We start from the raw sequence: 16,138 nt of genomic DNA, 5'->3' as shown, positions 1-16,138 counted from the left end.
CAATGTTCAAACCATACTGCAAATTAAATGTATTGGCAATAGCGTGTGAAATCTGGTACGTTTCTCATACTGCATTTGAAGAGGTGACCCTGAGGTTGATATAGTGGCAGTTTTTAAAAGTTTTGACTTTATTCTGTGTGTGTCTATATATTTCTTTTCTACTATACTTAATATGCAAAAAGCTGTATCTTGTGGAAATAGTTTGAATTTTATATATTTGTTTTTGTGGGGTTTTTGTTTTTCTCACAGGTATCTCCTCAGGTTGGAGCTGCTCCTTTGATGGCACCCCAGTCAATGATGTATACACAACCTGGTCTGAGGCCAACAAATCCTTTTGCACCTGTTTCTGAAACTCAGGTGAATGGTGCTCTTAAATCTTGTTGACATTGAAACTTCAGCCTTGGCAAACACAACCGAATGCTTAGTGAAATGCTGGTGTATTTCTGCATGTGAAAGTGAGGGGTTCCTCAGTCAAGGGCTGGTGAGGAGGCAAATTCATATGATGAAATTGCAGGAAGCAAGGAGGAAAGTAAAAATCAGATTGTTACCTCTCACTCTTTCAATATTAAGTAAACAGGAGTGGTGAAGGTATGTAGATTTTAGTATCCCTATGACATTAACTGGATACTTGGTTTAGTCATGCTGGCCAGACCTGTGTTGGAAGCTTCTTGAAGGATCAGGTGATGTGGGAGTGAAAAAAGCATGGACAAGAGATCATTCATGCTGAAGAAACTGTATTCCTGTCATCCAAATACATAGGTCTTAATATTCTTTGGGTTTTTTTTAAAGCGCCAAAGCCTATTGACTTAATTTATAAGTAACAAGGCAGCCAAATAGATTCTTTATTCTGAAACACTGGGAAACCATTTGTTATGTAAGTGGCATTAATATGTAATCTTTGTTTCACAGATACAGTTTATGTAGAGCCACCAAAGCAACAAGATGTGAGAACAACCAAATACTGGTAAAAAAATGAAAAGACTGAATTTCAATCTTTCCATGATGTATTCCTGAACAGGGCAACTGTTTATTCCCTGTATAATACAATATTATTTTGAACTGCAATGCTTTAGAGATTCTTGTTTATAACAGTCACTGCAGTGTGAAGTCATGTTTGTTTCCTGATTTCTTTTTTTTAACTGCTCAGCAGAAAACTGTATTTTTATTGAGGTTGACTCAAGGTGCATGCTGGATTATCTTGTTCAAAATCAAGGAGAAGGTTACACGATTGCTCTACAACCTTAGTCATCAGTAGATTACCTTAGGAATTGACTGAGAAATTCAAAGCTATTTATTTTATTCATAAATTCTGTGGCTGTTGTAACCAAGACACAACACGAAATCAAGTTGAGCAATAAAATTGTGTGTTTTAATAAATACTCTGATAGAGCAATGCTTGCATTATCATAAGGCCAACATTGTGTGAAATCAGACAGCTTTTTCACATTTGAATAGTTTATAGTAATTTGCAAGCTTTATAATGTGAATTTGAAATGCTGTGAATCAACAAGACACATATTGTATAGATAGATATAGTAAAAATAATAAATTGCTCCATTGGTATGTCAGTATTACAGGGCTAAGTAAAAAGAGCCAGCAGCTGCAAGGCTGCAAGTCTGTGATTGAGTAGGGGGAATGAGTGTGTTCCAGAATAGCTCATGCAGCCTCCAAGAGGTGCCAGCACCTGCACTTCCATAGGTACCTTCTCTGTAGGTGGCATCTCCCACCATGGGCTCAGGGAAGAGCAACCTTGGAAGCCAATGTCTGCCAGTGCCACAGCACATGGGAGCAGTCTGAGAGTCTTGTTGATAACTGCAGTAGAGTCAAGAGAGCCAATTCTTCTTTCTAAAGTCTATTAGATCAAAAGACTCAAACCTGGCAATCATGCTGACAATTGTGAACTATTTTGAAATTATCCAGCTATAGAGAACAGTTTGTGCTTCTTTTTTGAAATAAGAACCTAGTTGTAAACAATATAAAAATAATTATTTTTAAATATGTAAATACATGTAAACTGTTAGATAGTTGTTTCGTTGATGCTGCAGTAATCTTTTTCTTCTGTAGTAATTTCAAGGTAAAAATGCTACATTAAGAAATCCAGACTCTTTTTTGAGAGGAAAATCTTTAAAACCAACTAATTTATAAGTATTGCTGTTCACAATGGGTCAGATGTGTACAGACTTCTGGGACATATTTTGTACTTAAGAATCTTCCTCTGGAACTAAAATTGGCTATGAAAATGCCTTATCTTATATTTTTCACTGTCTGATAAAGAGTGATAGCATTAAAAAAACCCAGTTGTTATAACTAAGTAGATAGAAGTGGGAGCCCTTCCTCCAAAAGTTTTGAGGCAAAATGCAATGAAAAGCTCTGCTGCAAAATTGCTTCTAATAATAATTAATATTAAAGCTGAGTTTTCTATTGTTAAAATAAATAGACCTCCAGCATAGTATGTCTTTTATCCTTTGGAGAGTCTGTAATTGCAGAAATATCTCTCACTCTCACCACAAATTCAGATAGGTCTGAGAATCTTGTCAAACTCTCCTGCAGAGAACTTCTAATTCCTCAGAGTGAGAACAACCTTTCTATTTTTCCAAATGCTTAATTCTGTCCAAAGAGTGCAAAAGTAGTATTTAATGACCTTATGGTAAATACTTTTCCCAATAAATCAATACAAAAGAAACAAAATAACACTCTTCTTCCCAACCCTTGAAATTTGTAACTGCTAATTTCCTGGAAAACGAAACCTTGCAGAAATTTAAAACTCAGTGTTCCTTGACGTATATTGATTTTGAAAGAATTTGGACCAGTATATGGTAGTTTAATGTTCAGGTTTTAATTACAAAGGGCTTCAAGCTTTAATCCACCTTTATTGGGTTGAACAATTGTACAATTTTAAGCCAATGAGTTCTTCAGTGCCTATAGTTGCCCTCCACATGATGAGGGAATAGATGCCATTTAGAATGGGTCATTGTGTTGAGGGGACTGTTTATTTAAGAAATAGTGAATTCATTCAGTAATCAAAAGTCTTGTGTTCAAATTAGATCTGTCCATGTAGTTAGACATGTCTGGGCATTAATGGAAGAAGTGAGAGTGCTAGAAGCAGGCAGTTCCTAGCACTGTAAGCTGTTAGGTCTCTTTCTTATACTGAGTTGTATAAATAATAACACATTATTTTAATAAAATATGCAAATAAATGCCTGGCACACAGTATATATTTATTATAACTTTATTTCAGAACATTCTGGATATCTGGAATATACCTGGCTTAGAAATGGATTTAGTTCTGGATAATAGCTGGCACTACTTCCGATCTGCTCTGGATATTTTAATGGTTCTTTTGGTCTACTTTCTTGTAGCAAAGCTGTCTGATACCAATTTATTAGTATGAAAAAAGGAGAAACAGCCACAAAATAGGTTTTAAAATCTACCTTCTTTTGATGCTTTTAAACACAGCTTTGAGCTTGATCCTTGTGAAGCAAAGATTTCTTTGTACCTTCTCTCTGCACAATAGTGCACAGGACTGAATTTTGCCCACTTCTTCCTTGTGCATGTATTGGAACACATAAAATGGCAGAGTATGTGTTTAAATAACACACATGAGAAGTGAAAACCAAGGACTTAGGATGCTGTCAAGGTTTTTATGGCTATTTTTCACAAAAAAAACCCCACTTTGAACACCACGGTTGTTCTTGAGGGTGACTGTACGAGCCTGCAGAAGCTGCCAACAGTAGTTGTGATGAGTGAAGAGACATATATAAATGTGACTTTTCTTCCAACTCATTGGATCAAAATCATGTTCAGGAAGCTGATAACTAAGATGTCTCTCTGTTTGTCTGAGCAAGGAGAAAGATTTTGATGTATGCTGTATACTTTGCATTATTGTACTATAGTGGTTCAGTTGAGCCTCACTGTTGGGACTTGCTGCTGCTACAGGCAGGCTATCATAGAATACACCATAGGATGACTTCTGAGGGACTTTGGAAAGGTGGATTGTGTAAGGCCTCTTGGACTTGAACATGTACCTCTCTAAATAACTGAGGTTTTCTAATGTTCTCTAGATATAGTTTGACTTTGCCTCCAAGAAGTTACTGATTTTATTTTTTTTTAAATAAAATCTGGATGTGTACTAGAAAAAAAATCTCTGTTCTGTGCAGATAGTGGTGGAATATTTGTAGGTAAAATAACAAATGGACTTTCATTTAAGAAACAAACAAAACCAACGGCAAAAACCACACACACAAAAGTCACAACAACAAAACTTCTGACTACAAGATTGGATACAGGGTGTATCTATGCCCAGCTGGATATTTTGATGTGTGGCAGGGATGGGGGGGGTTACAAATAGAATAGTATGCACTGTGGATCGGTGCTTAATTTGTACATAAAAAGGAAAACTTTGTTCGGGGTAGTTTGTATTGTAAGGATAACATCTAAAGGCACTGTATCAGTCAGTTTTTTTTCCATTGAAAAGATTATATTTTTGAGCAATGGAAACTGTATGTGTTATCATTTATACATTACTGATAGAATATAAAAAACCTGTTGCTATGACTCTGAAGATGTATCTAACTTGTCATTGATCTGTGTGTTGCTGCATCACTACTTTATGCAGATTCTCATGATCATTTATTTAAAAAGATTGTAGTAACTGGTACAGTTACAACACGAATTGTAATGTTAAGTCTTTCAGTATATCTCAGATGCGTATCCTTGTGATTAAGCTTAATCCTTTGACAGATACTTGGCTGGAATCTCATCTTGGAGCAATGAAAATATAGGTGCTGGAACAGAGGTCCCTCACCCCATCCCACATTTTATTTATTTAATAGGTCTTGTTTTGTATGTTATGTTTTTCCCCATAACAGGTTTGTGCCTTTTATTGGATATTTATTTGAAAGGAGCTGTGATCATTTAGGTTGCTTTTTTTCAGATGTATTCTTGTACAGCTGTTCCTTTACGTGAGTTTCTTCGTTTTATAAGAATATAGAATGTGTGGAAAATATACTGGCCACAAACTGGAAAAAAATCTAAGGATTTATGTTCTATGAATATTTTTTTTAAATAAGCCTAAGCACAAGACTGGCTGTGTTGATATTTTAATTGTGGAATTTCACAATTTGTTAATATGCAAATTGTTCATTTTTTAAAAGACTGCTCATATCCACATCTTTGATGAAACAAATTTTGGAAAAAAATAAACTTTGGCATATGCAAAGAGTGTGTATTATGTGATCATTTTTTGCGTTCTCAGGCTTAAGGCTTTCTATAGTGCTGATAAGACACAGCTGGATTAGGATGCTTAATTGGCTTGTTCCTCCTCTCTTTACATTGGAAAAGGCTCCAGGGAGACTGAGTTTTGTTGAGTTTTCCTAGAGCTGGATTCATTCCGTAGCCATCATCATTGCAGCTGAGTATGGAGAGCCTGGAGCAGACAGGTTAAGGAAGCGTGGCTGCTGCAGGTGCTCCTTCTTTGTAAATCAGAAAATTCTCTTTTTAGTAATTGCATTTTTGTTTCTTTAGGTTTCAGAGATCAGTTTTCAGTTGTGAGCTTGGACTACTTAATAGTTCACTCGTGCTGGTCTTGGTCTTCCATCTCAGTGCTGAAGCACCGGGCAGCAGCAATGAGCTATGGGCTCCAGGGGCTCGGCCTGGCGCTGTCACAGCGGCGTCGCTCCGGCCCTCCCTGAAGAGGTAGCAGTTCAATAAACTGACTGAGAAGAACTGGGAGCAGCTTATGCGTGTGAATATAGGGCAAGCATTATTGGTGATCCTTTGGAAATGTTTAATGTAAATTGTTAAAGGTATTGCTCCTGTTTGCTCTATTTGGTTTGTCATCTACGCTGTGGGAAAGGCAAAGCAGCTGCGTTTAGAAACAATGGCGCTTCCTCCGTAGGCAGAAGCAGAGGGCAGGATAAGCAGCACCTCCTCCCCTGCACACGGCAAGCAAGGCACTGGCAGCTCCTGCCACGCCAGGCAGCCCCCGCTGCCGCCGCCTTCCCCCTCCTGTGCTCATCCGCATGGGCCAATGGGCGGTGCCCGGGGCTGCCACCGCCCCGCCCGCCCCGTCTCGCGTCCCCCTCGGCGCCGACGTGATGACGCACGGCCGCGGCGTCCTGGCGCACGCCGCGCATGCACCGTCCGTTCCCAAATGGCGGCGGCCGGAGGCAACGAGGCGGCGGCGGGTGGGAGGCGCGGCCCGCTCGGCATCCCTGAGGCGGCGTTCGTGGTGAGTGGGCTAGCGAGGGGGGCTGAGCAACCCCAGGGTGGTGTTCCTGGGGAGTGGGGCTGGGCATCCCGGAGGAGGCTTTCATGGGGAGTAGGGCCGGGCATCTCCGAGGCGGCGTTGATGGGGGGAGTGGGGCCTAGGAGTGGGGACTGTGTTCCGCCAGCCGGGCCTGGCGCCCATGAGGCGGCATCTCGGGGGCGCGGGTGGCAGAGCTCCTTTATGGCTTCAGTCCTGGGTCTTTTCCCGGGTGCGTTGCCCTGTTTCGATTCCGACTTAGTGCTTTACCTTACAAGAAGCTCCCCGCGTTAAGCAGTATCGTGTTATTGCACTGCCAGACTTATAAGGGGCAATGAGCAGCGTGTTGTGAGAGCCTTCCTGGCACTGTACGGAGCACGCCTTGCCGCTTCTGCTCTACGAGTAACGTGCCGTTCTCCAAGCACCTTTCCATACATCTTCCTCTCTTAATCAAGCTTTATACTGCTAAGTAGTTCCATTTCAGAAACGCCCATGTGTTCTTAAAAAACAGTAAATGTGTATCTTCTGGAAGACAGGCCAAACTTGTTGACCGAACTTTAAAAACTGATGTACCGAGTGTTTGATTGTTCTGTTGAGCGGTTGATAAGCAGGAATCAGTGACTTACGCCGTGACATAATCTCACCATCATCTGTTGTTCACTTCCAGCTGTGAACTCACTCTTAGTACTCGGTCTTGATTGAGGTTTTATTTCCTTTAATCGATAACTATTGATCGGAGTGGCTGTACTTAGCTGACTTCGTAGTCTTGGGAAGTGTTAGATGTCTGCCCCATCTGATACAATTGCTTTTATAGAAATTAATTGTTTTGTCTTCCATTTTGGTGTTTCTAGATGTAGTGCTTGTAGTGCTGATGTGTGTTGTCTGGGCATAAGGGCCTGACCAGACAGGTACAGTGCATTTGCTTTCAGTGATCCAGTTTCTCCTTTAAGATTTTTTAACAATAACTAGGATCTGGCAAATCCTTACTAAGCTGGAAAACCATTGCTACTTCCAGCTAACTTCCTTCCATGCCTCACGGGAGACCAGCATAGATGAAAGTGAGGGGGAAGGGCCATGTCTTCAAGCTGTCCTGTGAGACCTCATTGATACTGACAGGGGAGAACTTGTGGTCTGTGCTGACTCTGCAGTGCAGGTGGCCACTCTGGCAGGAAGCAGGACATAAACAGCTTCAGGAAACACTTTAAGAGCATCTGTCACATACCTCATTCCATGCTGGTGGCTGCCTTTGTAGCTGTTACATTTGGTTCGGTGTAGTTTCCTTTCAGTACCTGTGTCTGAAGTATCTTGCATGCTGTATCACCTGGCTCCAAGAGTTAGGGGGTTGTGCCTTAGTCCTGTGCTTCTCTTCAGTTCTTCATTACCTTATGGATCTTCATAACCTCTGGATCTAAACATCTTGGAAGCTTCCTAATTCTCAGTTTTGAGAGGTGCCTCTGATCAAATGCAGGTGTGTGCAGAAGAGATCTTTGATGGTGATCATAGAATACTTGGATGTAGATGTTAAGATAGACTTTCTTTTATTCAGAATAAGCCTGCACTGAGAAGTTGTAATGGTATTCTGCTCTACTGTCTTGAGGGTAGGTTTTACTAGAGCTTTTTTTATTTCAGAAAATAGGGTCTATTTCAAAAACATTTAAATACTTGCTGATCTCTTGCTTGGCGTATCCCTCCCACATGCTGCATGTGCAGTCTTACTGTTGATCTTGTCGTCAGAGATGTTTTCTTTGGGTGTCTTGTTTCAGTAGAGGCTCTACACACAATTTATGGCTCATGTCTTCTCTGAGGCAGTTGTTCTGTGAGCTTTTGTCTTGCTCCAGGTTTCAAATGTTGTTAAGCACTCAGAGTAAGTAATGTTAAGACACAGGGTTTTACTGGATAAGAGACTCTACAAACAGAACTTTCAGCTGTCATGGTTTTGAGCTGTTGCCCAGACATTTCCAAATAAAATGCCTTCTTTGTTCTGCAGGTTTGCAAAACAAATGCAGGTCTGCAAATACGTGTCTCTTGTCATGTTCTCTGCACATGCCCCCAGGTGATGAAGCTCTCTGCAGAGTGAATGCCTGCAGCTGTTTATTTGGGTCATCACTCAGAAGAGAACCGTAGGGACACCTGGGAATGTGCTATCCTGCTACATTTCATGGCTTCTACAGAACATTGGTGTGAAGTTTGCAAAACAATGCTTTGCCAGTGACTTTTCTTCCTAAAGAGATATAGATGTGTTTTGGCAGGTCTTTGCAGAACCTGTAAGTTTTAGGAATTCTGCGGTGGAGGTGCTGTGGAATAAACCACAAAGTGGGGATCCTAGTGGCTTTGTCAGCCAACTGTGCCTCAGATCTCTTGTGGTCAAGCCTAAAGAAGTGACTGCCTCAGACTTGCAGATGGCAAGGTGGGACAAGAGTCTGACCAGCAGGCTTGAAAGCTCAGCTGTAAAACCTTGGGGGTAAATCTGAGCTTACCTTGAACTGGGACATTATGTAGTAGAAGGACATCACCAGTATACACGGGGCCTGGATTTACTTCTGGATTCACTTCTCAGCATCTTTGTATCAGGAGGACATGGACTGTGTCCTGTCTGTGTGCACAGACAGACAGGAGCTGAGTCAGAGCTGGATGCCAGGCAGGGTGTGGGGGGAGCTGCTGCCCACCTGCTTTTGCTTTCTACCTCAGGTGGTTTAAATGAGCAGAGCTGCTTCCACAAGTGGGAGTTTCATTTCACAGTATCCTCAGGCCTCACTTCAACAGCACTTTCCTAAAACTAATCCGTGTTTTTCTTTGTTGAAGGCTTCTCTAGGAGCTTTATCCAGAGGCAGGAATGCTTCCTGGACTGTGAGGTAGCTCAAGGCATTTTTCAGGCAGTCTGAGGTGTGGTCTCTTGAGTTTGGATCCACTGCCTGGACAGTGCTGCCTGAACCGTGGAGTTCGTGTTCTGCTACAGATTTCCTTAATGATAAGGAAGGCAGGGATTTACCAGATTCAGTAATTTCCTAGTAAGTTTCTTTAGCCAAGGGAGTTAAGGCATCATAATGAGGGGGAGCAGCTCCATGTCTGATACCGCTTTAGTATTATATTACTGTCTTTGGTGTGAAACTTCTAGAATGGAGGCACCAAGTTCAAAAGGAGGAGCTGAAGAGGCCTGTCGTAGGACTTCCATCAGGTTTTACTTGCGTAGACAAGGGCAGAATTACCTGAGTGGGGAGTAGGTCATCTGGAATTGTGTGTGTAAATGGTGGCGAGGCCATTTGGCTGATCCCTGGCCTGATGTACCTTTCCAAAGTTGGGAACATTGTCCCTCAGCAGATGAGCTGCTTCCTGGGATTCTGAAGGAGGTACATGCCAAGGTTGATATCCTTGCTGGCTCAGGCCTTTCTTCTCTGGCAGCTTTTCCTGCAGTCCCGTGGCTCTCACTGTCGGTTGATGGTAGGACTGGCTGGAGTTGTTCTCTAGAGGTTTCTGCAGCTTCCTGCTAACTATAGAAGGAGCTTTTGAAACCAGGCTGTTCACTCCATGGTGCCTGTCTCAGCAGGTACCTCAGTTTTCCCCCCCTTTACATATTTCTTTGCCACAACATTCTTGATCAGGCTGGTCTTTTCCTTCACCAGTTTTATTCAAAGAAACTTCATAGTCTGGTTAGCCACAGAGAAGCATTATCCCTGCTTTACAGATAGGAAATCCAAGTTTTAGCCCTGCTCCATGAATACCCACTCCGTAAGGTGTCATTTGACGTCAGCCAGGACTGAAAGCACCACTAACCATGTACCCACAAATATGTTTATGAAATAATCCTTGCACCTATCCCTTAGTTCCCTATCAAAAAAAGCAGGGAGGGGGAAATGAAGAGATGACTAAGGAAAGAAATGCTTTTGTACTCCAGACCAGAAAAAAAGTTTGTTTACATTTGAAGCCTCCTCTAGATGTAGCTAAGTAAGATGATAGCATGTCTGTGTCTAGGATTTCCATAAAACCTCTTGTAACACTGAGGGTTTCTTTCTCCCCTTAAAGGAAGATGTAGATTCTTTTATGAAACAGCCTGGAAATGAGACAGCAGATGTAGTTCTTAAGAAGTTGGATGAGCAGTATCAGAAGTATAAATTTCTGGAACTTAATCTTGCTCAAAAGAAGAGGAGGTAAGTTGTAATTTTTGCAGAATTGGGAAATGTTTAGCACAGTTCTTTTTTTTTTTTTTTTTTTTTTTTTTTTTTTTTTAAATAATAAGTCTAGTGGCCACAAAGGCCCTGGAAATCCCAGTGCCTTTGCCAGGGCTGTCGGGGAATGTGATACCCTCAACTCTGGAGAGCTTTTGCTTAAACAGTGCAGAGTCCTGTGGCTCTCACTGTCAGAATAGTCCATGAACCTCAGAAGAAACACTGGTTCTGTTTTACTTGAAGTGGTTTCAACCTATATTTCTGCTGAGGTTTCCCTGTCCTCTGGGAGATTACAAATATGCAAAATGTACCATTTTAGTACAAGGGGGTCTGTTACTGTTACTGTGTGTTGTTCTGATGTGAAAGCTCAATGGATTGCTGTGCTTCCAAAGCCGGCAAACCTCAGTGTGGTGAGGGGCAGGTGAAGCTGGAGCTGAGCTGCCTTTATTTTTTGCCATGTCTTTCAAACCTGCATTTGTAAGCTGGAAAAAGCTGTTAACATGTTTTAAAATGGAGGGTGGACTGTATAATAAAACTGATCACTTGTTTAGGAAACTTCTTGTCTCTGTAAAATAATAAATTATGACTGTTGTTAATTCACAGGCTAAAAAGTCAGATTCCTGAAATTAAACAGACATTAGAAATTTTAAAACACATGCAGAAGAAAAAGGTAAATTATTTTGAATATCTAATGAGTATGAGAAAAGCTAACTATCTTTCCACCCTAACAGAACACATTGCAAGAAATGTTTTGCAGAGCACACTTAATATGCCTTTATAAATAACAATTGTTTTTAAAGGTATGTAGTACTTTTTGAAAGCTAGTTCAAAAAAATTAATGTTTGTATTGCCAACTTCATTTTTGATAGTGTATAGATTGCAGCTAAGCTTTGACTTCATCTCCATTCTTTATAGATTTCTGTATTGCTTTTAAATATATCTTTTTAAAATGCTCTAACTTTAATGTGGAAGTAAAGTTACATAGAATTCCACACAAGTTAATACCGTATCAGTGGCAGAAAGCAGAGAAGTGTGCTCTTTATTCTAAGTTTTATGTCATTAACATGTTTCCAGTGAAAAGAGCAATTATAAGTTTTATCATTTGTCTTAAGGATTCTACACATCCAATGGAAACCAGATTTTTATTGGCAGATAACCTCTACTGCAAAGCTTCAGTTCCTCCTACAGATAAAGTTTGTTTGTGGTTGGGGGTAAGTAAAATGGAACTTCCTCTGAAAGTGTTTCAATAACTTATAAAAGGCTTGCGAAATAGAGTTTTGGTTGCTGTCTCCTCTGGTTGTAGTGGGCATGATTCTGTTGATGGCATGGTGGTGCGGCGCCCTGGCAGCAGAGCACATCTAATCAGGCAACTTCAGTGTGTTAGTGAAGATTTCTTGTTCCATTTTATTTGGTTCCTGAACAGTAAAACTTCAGAGAATTGTCTTTTTGCTGGATTGTTCTTTCCAAAAAGCTTGTTTATGTTTCCCTTACAATTTCTGTCACTTTTTGGTTGAAATTAACATCCAGCATTGCCTGGCATGGGAATGTACCCAGCAAAATAGCTTAGTTTGGCAACTAGCTTCCCATCTTCTCTATGTTATTTGTATTCAGCATCTTGCGTTTCCTTTTCATGCACGTTTTTAGGGAAAGATGGGATTTCTGTTGCTCACAGGTATCTGCCAGTATTTACAGTGGACTTTGCACTAAAGCCTGGTGGGATCAGCATTCACAATTCAGATTCCTAAGTACTTAAGGAATATCAGGTTGGAGTATTTTGTATTTAAAGGCTTCATGGAGATTAACCTGCTGATGCTTATTTTGAGACTTTTAAATCATGGATGTTCCTAAATCCAGCGTTGGCTGCCAAACAGAACCTCTTGGTTGGAACAGAAACACTGTTGACACATGAACAATTGAGACTAACTGGACAGTTGCTCCCAACCTCTCCCACTTCTATCATAAAATGAAAAACAATTCCTGATACCTGTCTTCCGAATTCATAAACACTGACTTTCATGGAGCATCCCAGGTTTATTTTCTAACAGAACATCAGAGAAGGTTCACCTTACTGATATTTCACGCTGAAAAGCTATAATGAAATGTCATGCACAATTCATTTTATTTAGGTGTTCTTGGTCTTCTGCCTTTCTCCTGCTTGTTGCCTACAGTCTATGTTAGGCTGTGCATGTCACTATTGCTGGGGATTTCTCCCCTCCACTTGCTTTAAAGGAGAACTTACCTAGCTCTGGCAGCTCAATGTAGCCCTCCATGGGAAGCTGTCAGTCACAGACTGTGGCTCCCTTCAGGGCACAGTTCTTCAACAGGACAAAGCTTCATTGATGCATTTTCACCTGATACTGCTCTTTTATCTTGTCCTGTGGTAGCTTCTTCCAGAAACAACCATGTGTGGATTAAAAACCCCCACCACAGCATCAGAGAGGACTTTTATACCTGTGGTATCTTTAATACCTGTACTAGCTCTTGTTACTGACAGTGCCAGCTGTTTATCAGCATTCCACACAGAGCCTGAGGTTTATCCTGAATCCAGCAAAAAGTGTTTCTAGAGTTGTATGGCACCTGAAAGGTGCTGCTAAGAAACAAAAGGTCTCTCACTTTTCAGATACAGTGAGGATGAGATGCTAATATCTGAAAGGCTGAATGTGATCTGCAGGGGAAGAAATCCTTCCTTGCTTAGTTATAGGAAGAGAACTTAAAGCTAAGTCACTAGGGAGATTTATTACTCAGTTACTGAAGGGGTGGAGGCCTCAAGTGGATTTGAACATTGCCTGTCCTGAATCTTGTCTTGACCTTTCAGGACTGTCTGTTGCTAATGTGATCAGTTATGAACAACAGCCTAAAATCCGCTTAGTGTGGCTTAGTCTTTACAATGCAAGAGTAGGAGCTCTTATCAATCTTTCTTTTTTAGGCCAATGTGATGCTTGAATATGATATTGATGAAGCTCAGGCTCTTCTAGAGAAGAATTTGTCAACAGCCACAAAAAACCTCGATCTTCTAGAGGAAGATCTGGATTTTCTCAGAGATCAGTTCACCACTACAGAAGTCAGTATCCTTTTCATTAATGTGAGGGAGGAGATGTATGTGAAGGTCATCATCCAGGTAATGACCAAATTTCTGATGTGTTTTTATCTTAGACTGACTGCCTCAGAATTCTCTAGCACCTGTGAACTTTACTGTCCTAGCAATGAAATGGAATATTGTGTTTGCAGGGCTGAGTTGGAGGTTGGTGTATGAGAGGTAACAAAACTCGTGTTTGTGTCCTCATGAAATCTTCTTCAGTAGTTGCAACCCAGACTGACTCCATAGTAAGTTGGAAGTGTGGACTGATTCTCAGGTTATGACCTTAAAGCACAGTGAACCTTCCTTTAGAGCATATGAATATTGTTCATTGTTGCCCATCACACCCTTTGCAGCTGCCTCCAAGCAGCACAAGCCCTGCTGCAGCAAACTTGGGACTGGCTTGGGCTGTGCTCAGTGTTTTTTAAATTTCTTTATACTGTCATGAACCACCTCCTGGGTATGTGGGGTTGTTTTTTATACTTTATAGTTAAAAACTATTTTAATGAGTGTAGCCATTAACTGAAGCATTAGATTTAGTTTAATGAAGGCACAACTGCTTGTTCTTTTCACATTGACACTTGGGCTTAGTGCTGCAGGAGTTTGGAATGCCTGAAAGAGGCAAATATAGCTGATATGAGCAGCTTGACAAAATAGCAAAGAGTTAGGAAAAACTAAAATTGTGTTTCTGTGCAATATTTTTTTGTAGGTTTTTTAAGTAATGATATAAATACTGCAGTTTCCAACAGCTCCTGTTCCTGAGGCTGAAGCTTTTGCACCAAGTCAGCCCTTTAATGAAATGGTTTCTATACTGACTGTTGTAACTAAGTTGCCAACTCTGTAATCTGCTTTTTTTCCTTTTTTAAAAAATCTTTTTTCCCTCTCTTTTCTGGTAGCATGAACTGTTTCCTTAATTCCACATCCTCAGATATGGCTAGAGTTTATAATTGGGACGTAAAGAGAAGAAACAAGCAAGACCCTTCCAAAAACAAAGCATAGTTTTTCCAATTTTAAATGTGGTTTCAATTTCCAAGTATTTTTTATTTAAACACCCCCAAACTTCATTCAGGACTGAGTTACTTTCAGCATTTCAGTAAATGGTAAAATATATAAAAACTAATGGTGAGCACCATTTTATTTATTTGTAAACTCAAAATTTGGTTTCATGCATGCTTCATGAAATTAATTATTTGAAAAGGCACCACACAGTCCAGCAAAGGATGTAGTATTTTGATCAGACCAGTCTGTCATGGATAAATTTCTACCTGAAAGCCTGTCTGAAAAGCTGAGGGGCATGCAGGAAATGAAGCCTGACATGTTCACAGGCTAAGGCAATACAGGGTTTTTCTTTTTCATCTCTGTACAGCTGATGAAGTTAACTTTGCTTTGGGCTGGCAAGATCTGCAACTGTATTGCTCTAGGAAACAACAAAAAATTGAGTGGAATCTTGAGGTTTGTTTCAGTCAGTTAATAGCAGCACCAGTTTGCAGGCATTCCTGGATATGCGTTTTGGATAAACTTGTAGTAACTCTGGGTTAGCTTACTGCCTGATACTGAGCTCTCAGCACTTTAAATGCAGCAGTTTGTGATTTGTTCTCAGAGAGCAGTGGGAAAGGAGTGAGCAGCACAGGGGATGTCAAGGTCTCACCCCTTGTTTTTCATATGTGTGCATATGTTGGTTGTTTCCGCAAATGCATTGAACCCTTGTTCAACCCAGGAGCCCACAGCTTGTGAGAGCCTCCCATTTCCACCCCCTTGGCTCAGATGTCCAGTTGAAATGTCTGAACACAGCCTCCCAGGTGGTGAAGCCTATGTTAAATCTGAATGGTTGACTGGAACATAACTTCTGGTGGTACAGTTGGAGTATTTTTTTGGTCCTTACAAAGCCTTGCGAGATTGTTGCCTCTTACCTTTGCAGTTTCTTTCTAAAATGAAATGCTCAGTGGTGATGTCAGTGGCTAATAATTGCATTCTGTGACTGAGAGTAGAGGTTTCACTGCAAAGTAAATGCAGATGTTAACTGTTCAATCTTCATGTAAGAAACAATATACCTGTAAATTTTTTGTACTTTTATTTCATGATATTAAAATAGTAAAACTAAACAGTTGTGGCAAAAAGCTGTTTTTGTGCATCTTTCTTTGTGTGGAAGTCATGAATGTGATGTGTGATCTTCTGATAATGTTTCCCTCAACTGGGTGGAGGGGGTGAAAAATTCCATGGAAGCAGCAGACTTTGAAAAGTGTGGCTGCTGGATTCCGGCGTGAATGAAAGGGAGAGTGTGAGTCAGCATGAATTGATGACCATAAGCAAGTGATTTATCAGCACTGTGCCTGTCAAAAAGTGAGCTGCAGGAAAGGGCAGAGAGTAGGTAAACCCTTAGCACTGGTCACCAGTAAGTGCCTGGGCTCATCCTTCCCCCGGGCTATGCTGTTTGTTTCAGAGTCTCTGGCTGCAGCAGAGGAACGTGGAGATTTGCTGTATTCTCCAATAGATATCTGCTACAGCAGCAGGATGTGGTGCCAGTCAGGCTGCAGGCTGCTGCTTTCCATTTTCTTTTTCTAGCATCAGTAATGATGGAAAGGCAGCTGCAAACAGTCTGATTTCTCTTCCAGTTTTTTCTTCAATTTGGATTAATGAGATCCCAACAGGCTGCGC

The 16,138-nt window shown here is 40.8% G+C and overlaps 1 protein-coding gene across 6 annotated transcripts in view; it reads left to right on the top strand.

Moving 5' to 3' along the window:
* Nucleotides 1-15,585, top strand: part of VBP1 (VHL binding protein 1) — a 40,959-nt gene extending 25,374 nt beyond the window's left edge. For 4 of the 6 annotated variants that reach the window (XM_056491649.1, XM_056491647.1, XM_056491646.1 and 1 more), the window contains 2 exons: nucleotides 250-357; nucleotides 910-5,218. In XM_056491649.1, coding sequence (XP_056347624.1) covers nucleotides 250-357; nucleotides 910-924 — 123 coding nt within the window. In that variant the 3' untranslated portion in view covers nucleotides 925-5,218. Of the gene's footprint in view, nucleotides 1-249; nucleotides 358-909; nucleotides 5,219-6,073; nucleotides 6,230-10,264; nucleotides 10,390-11,010; nucleotides 11,078-11,519; nucleotides 11,619-13,333; nucleotides 13,473-14,411 lie in introns of those variants that run through there. The other 2 variants (XM_056491651.1, XM_056491650.1) reach the window with 2 other exon arrangements.
* The last annotated feature ends 553 nt before the right edge of the window (nucleotides 15,586-16,138 follow it).

The sequence above is a fragment of the Oenanthe melanoleuca genome, chromosome 4A, assembly GCF_029582105.1.
Source record: "Oenanthe melanoleuca isolate GR-GAL-2019-014 chromosome 4A, OMel1.0, whole genome shotgun sequence".
In the NCBI taxonomy this organism is placed as follows: domain Eukaryota; kingdom Metazoa; phylum Chordata; class Aves; order Passeriformes; family Muscicapidae; genus Oenanthe; species Oenanthe melanoleuca.
Note: the sequence above shows the minus strand (reverse complement) of the source record. Positions and strands in the feature narration are given on the sequence as shown.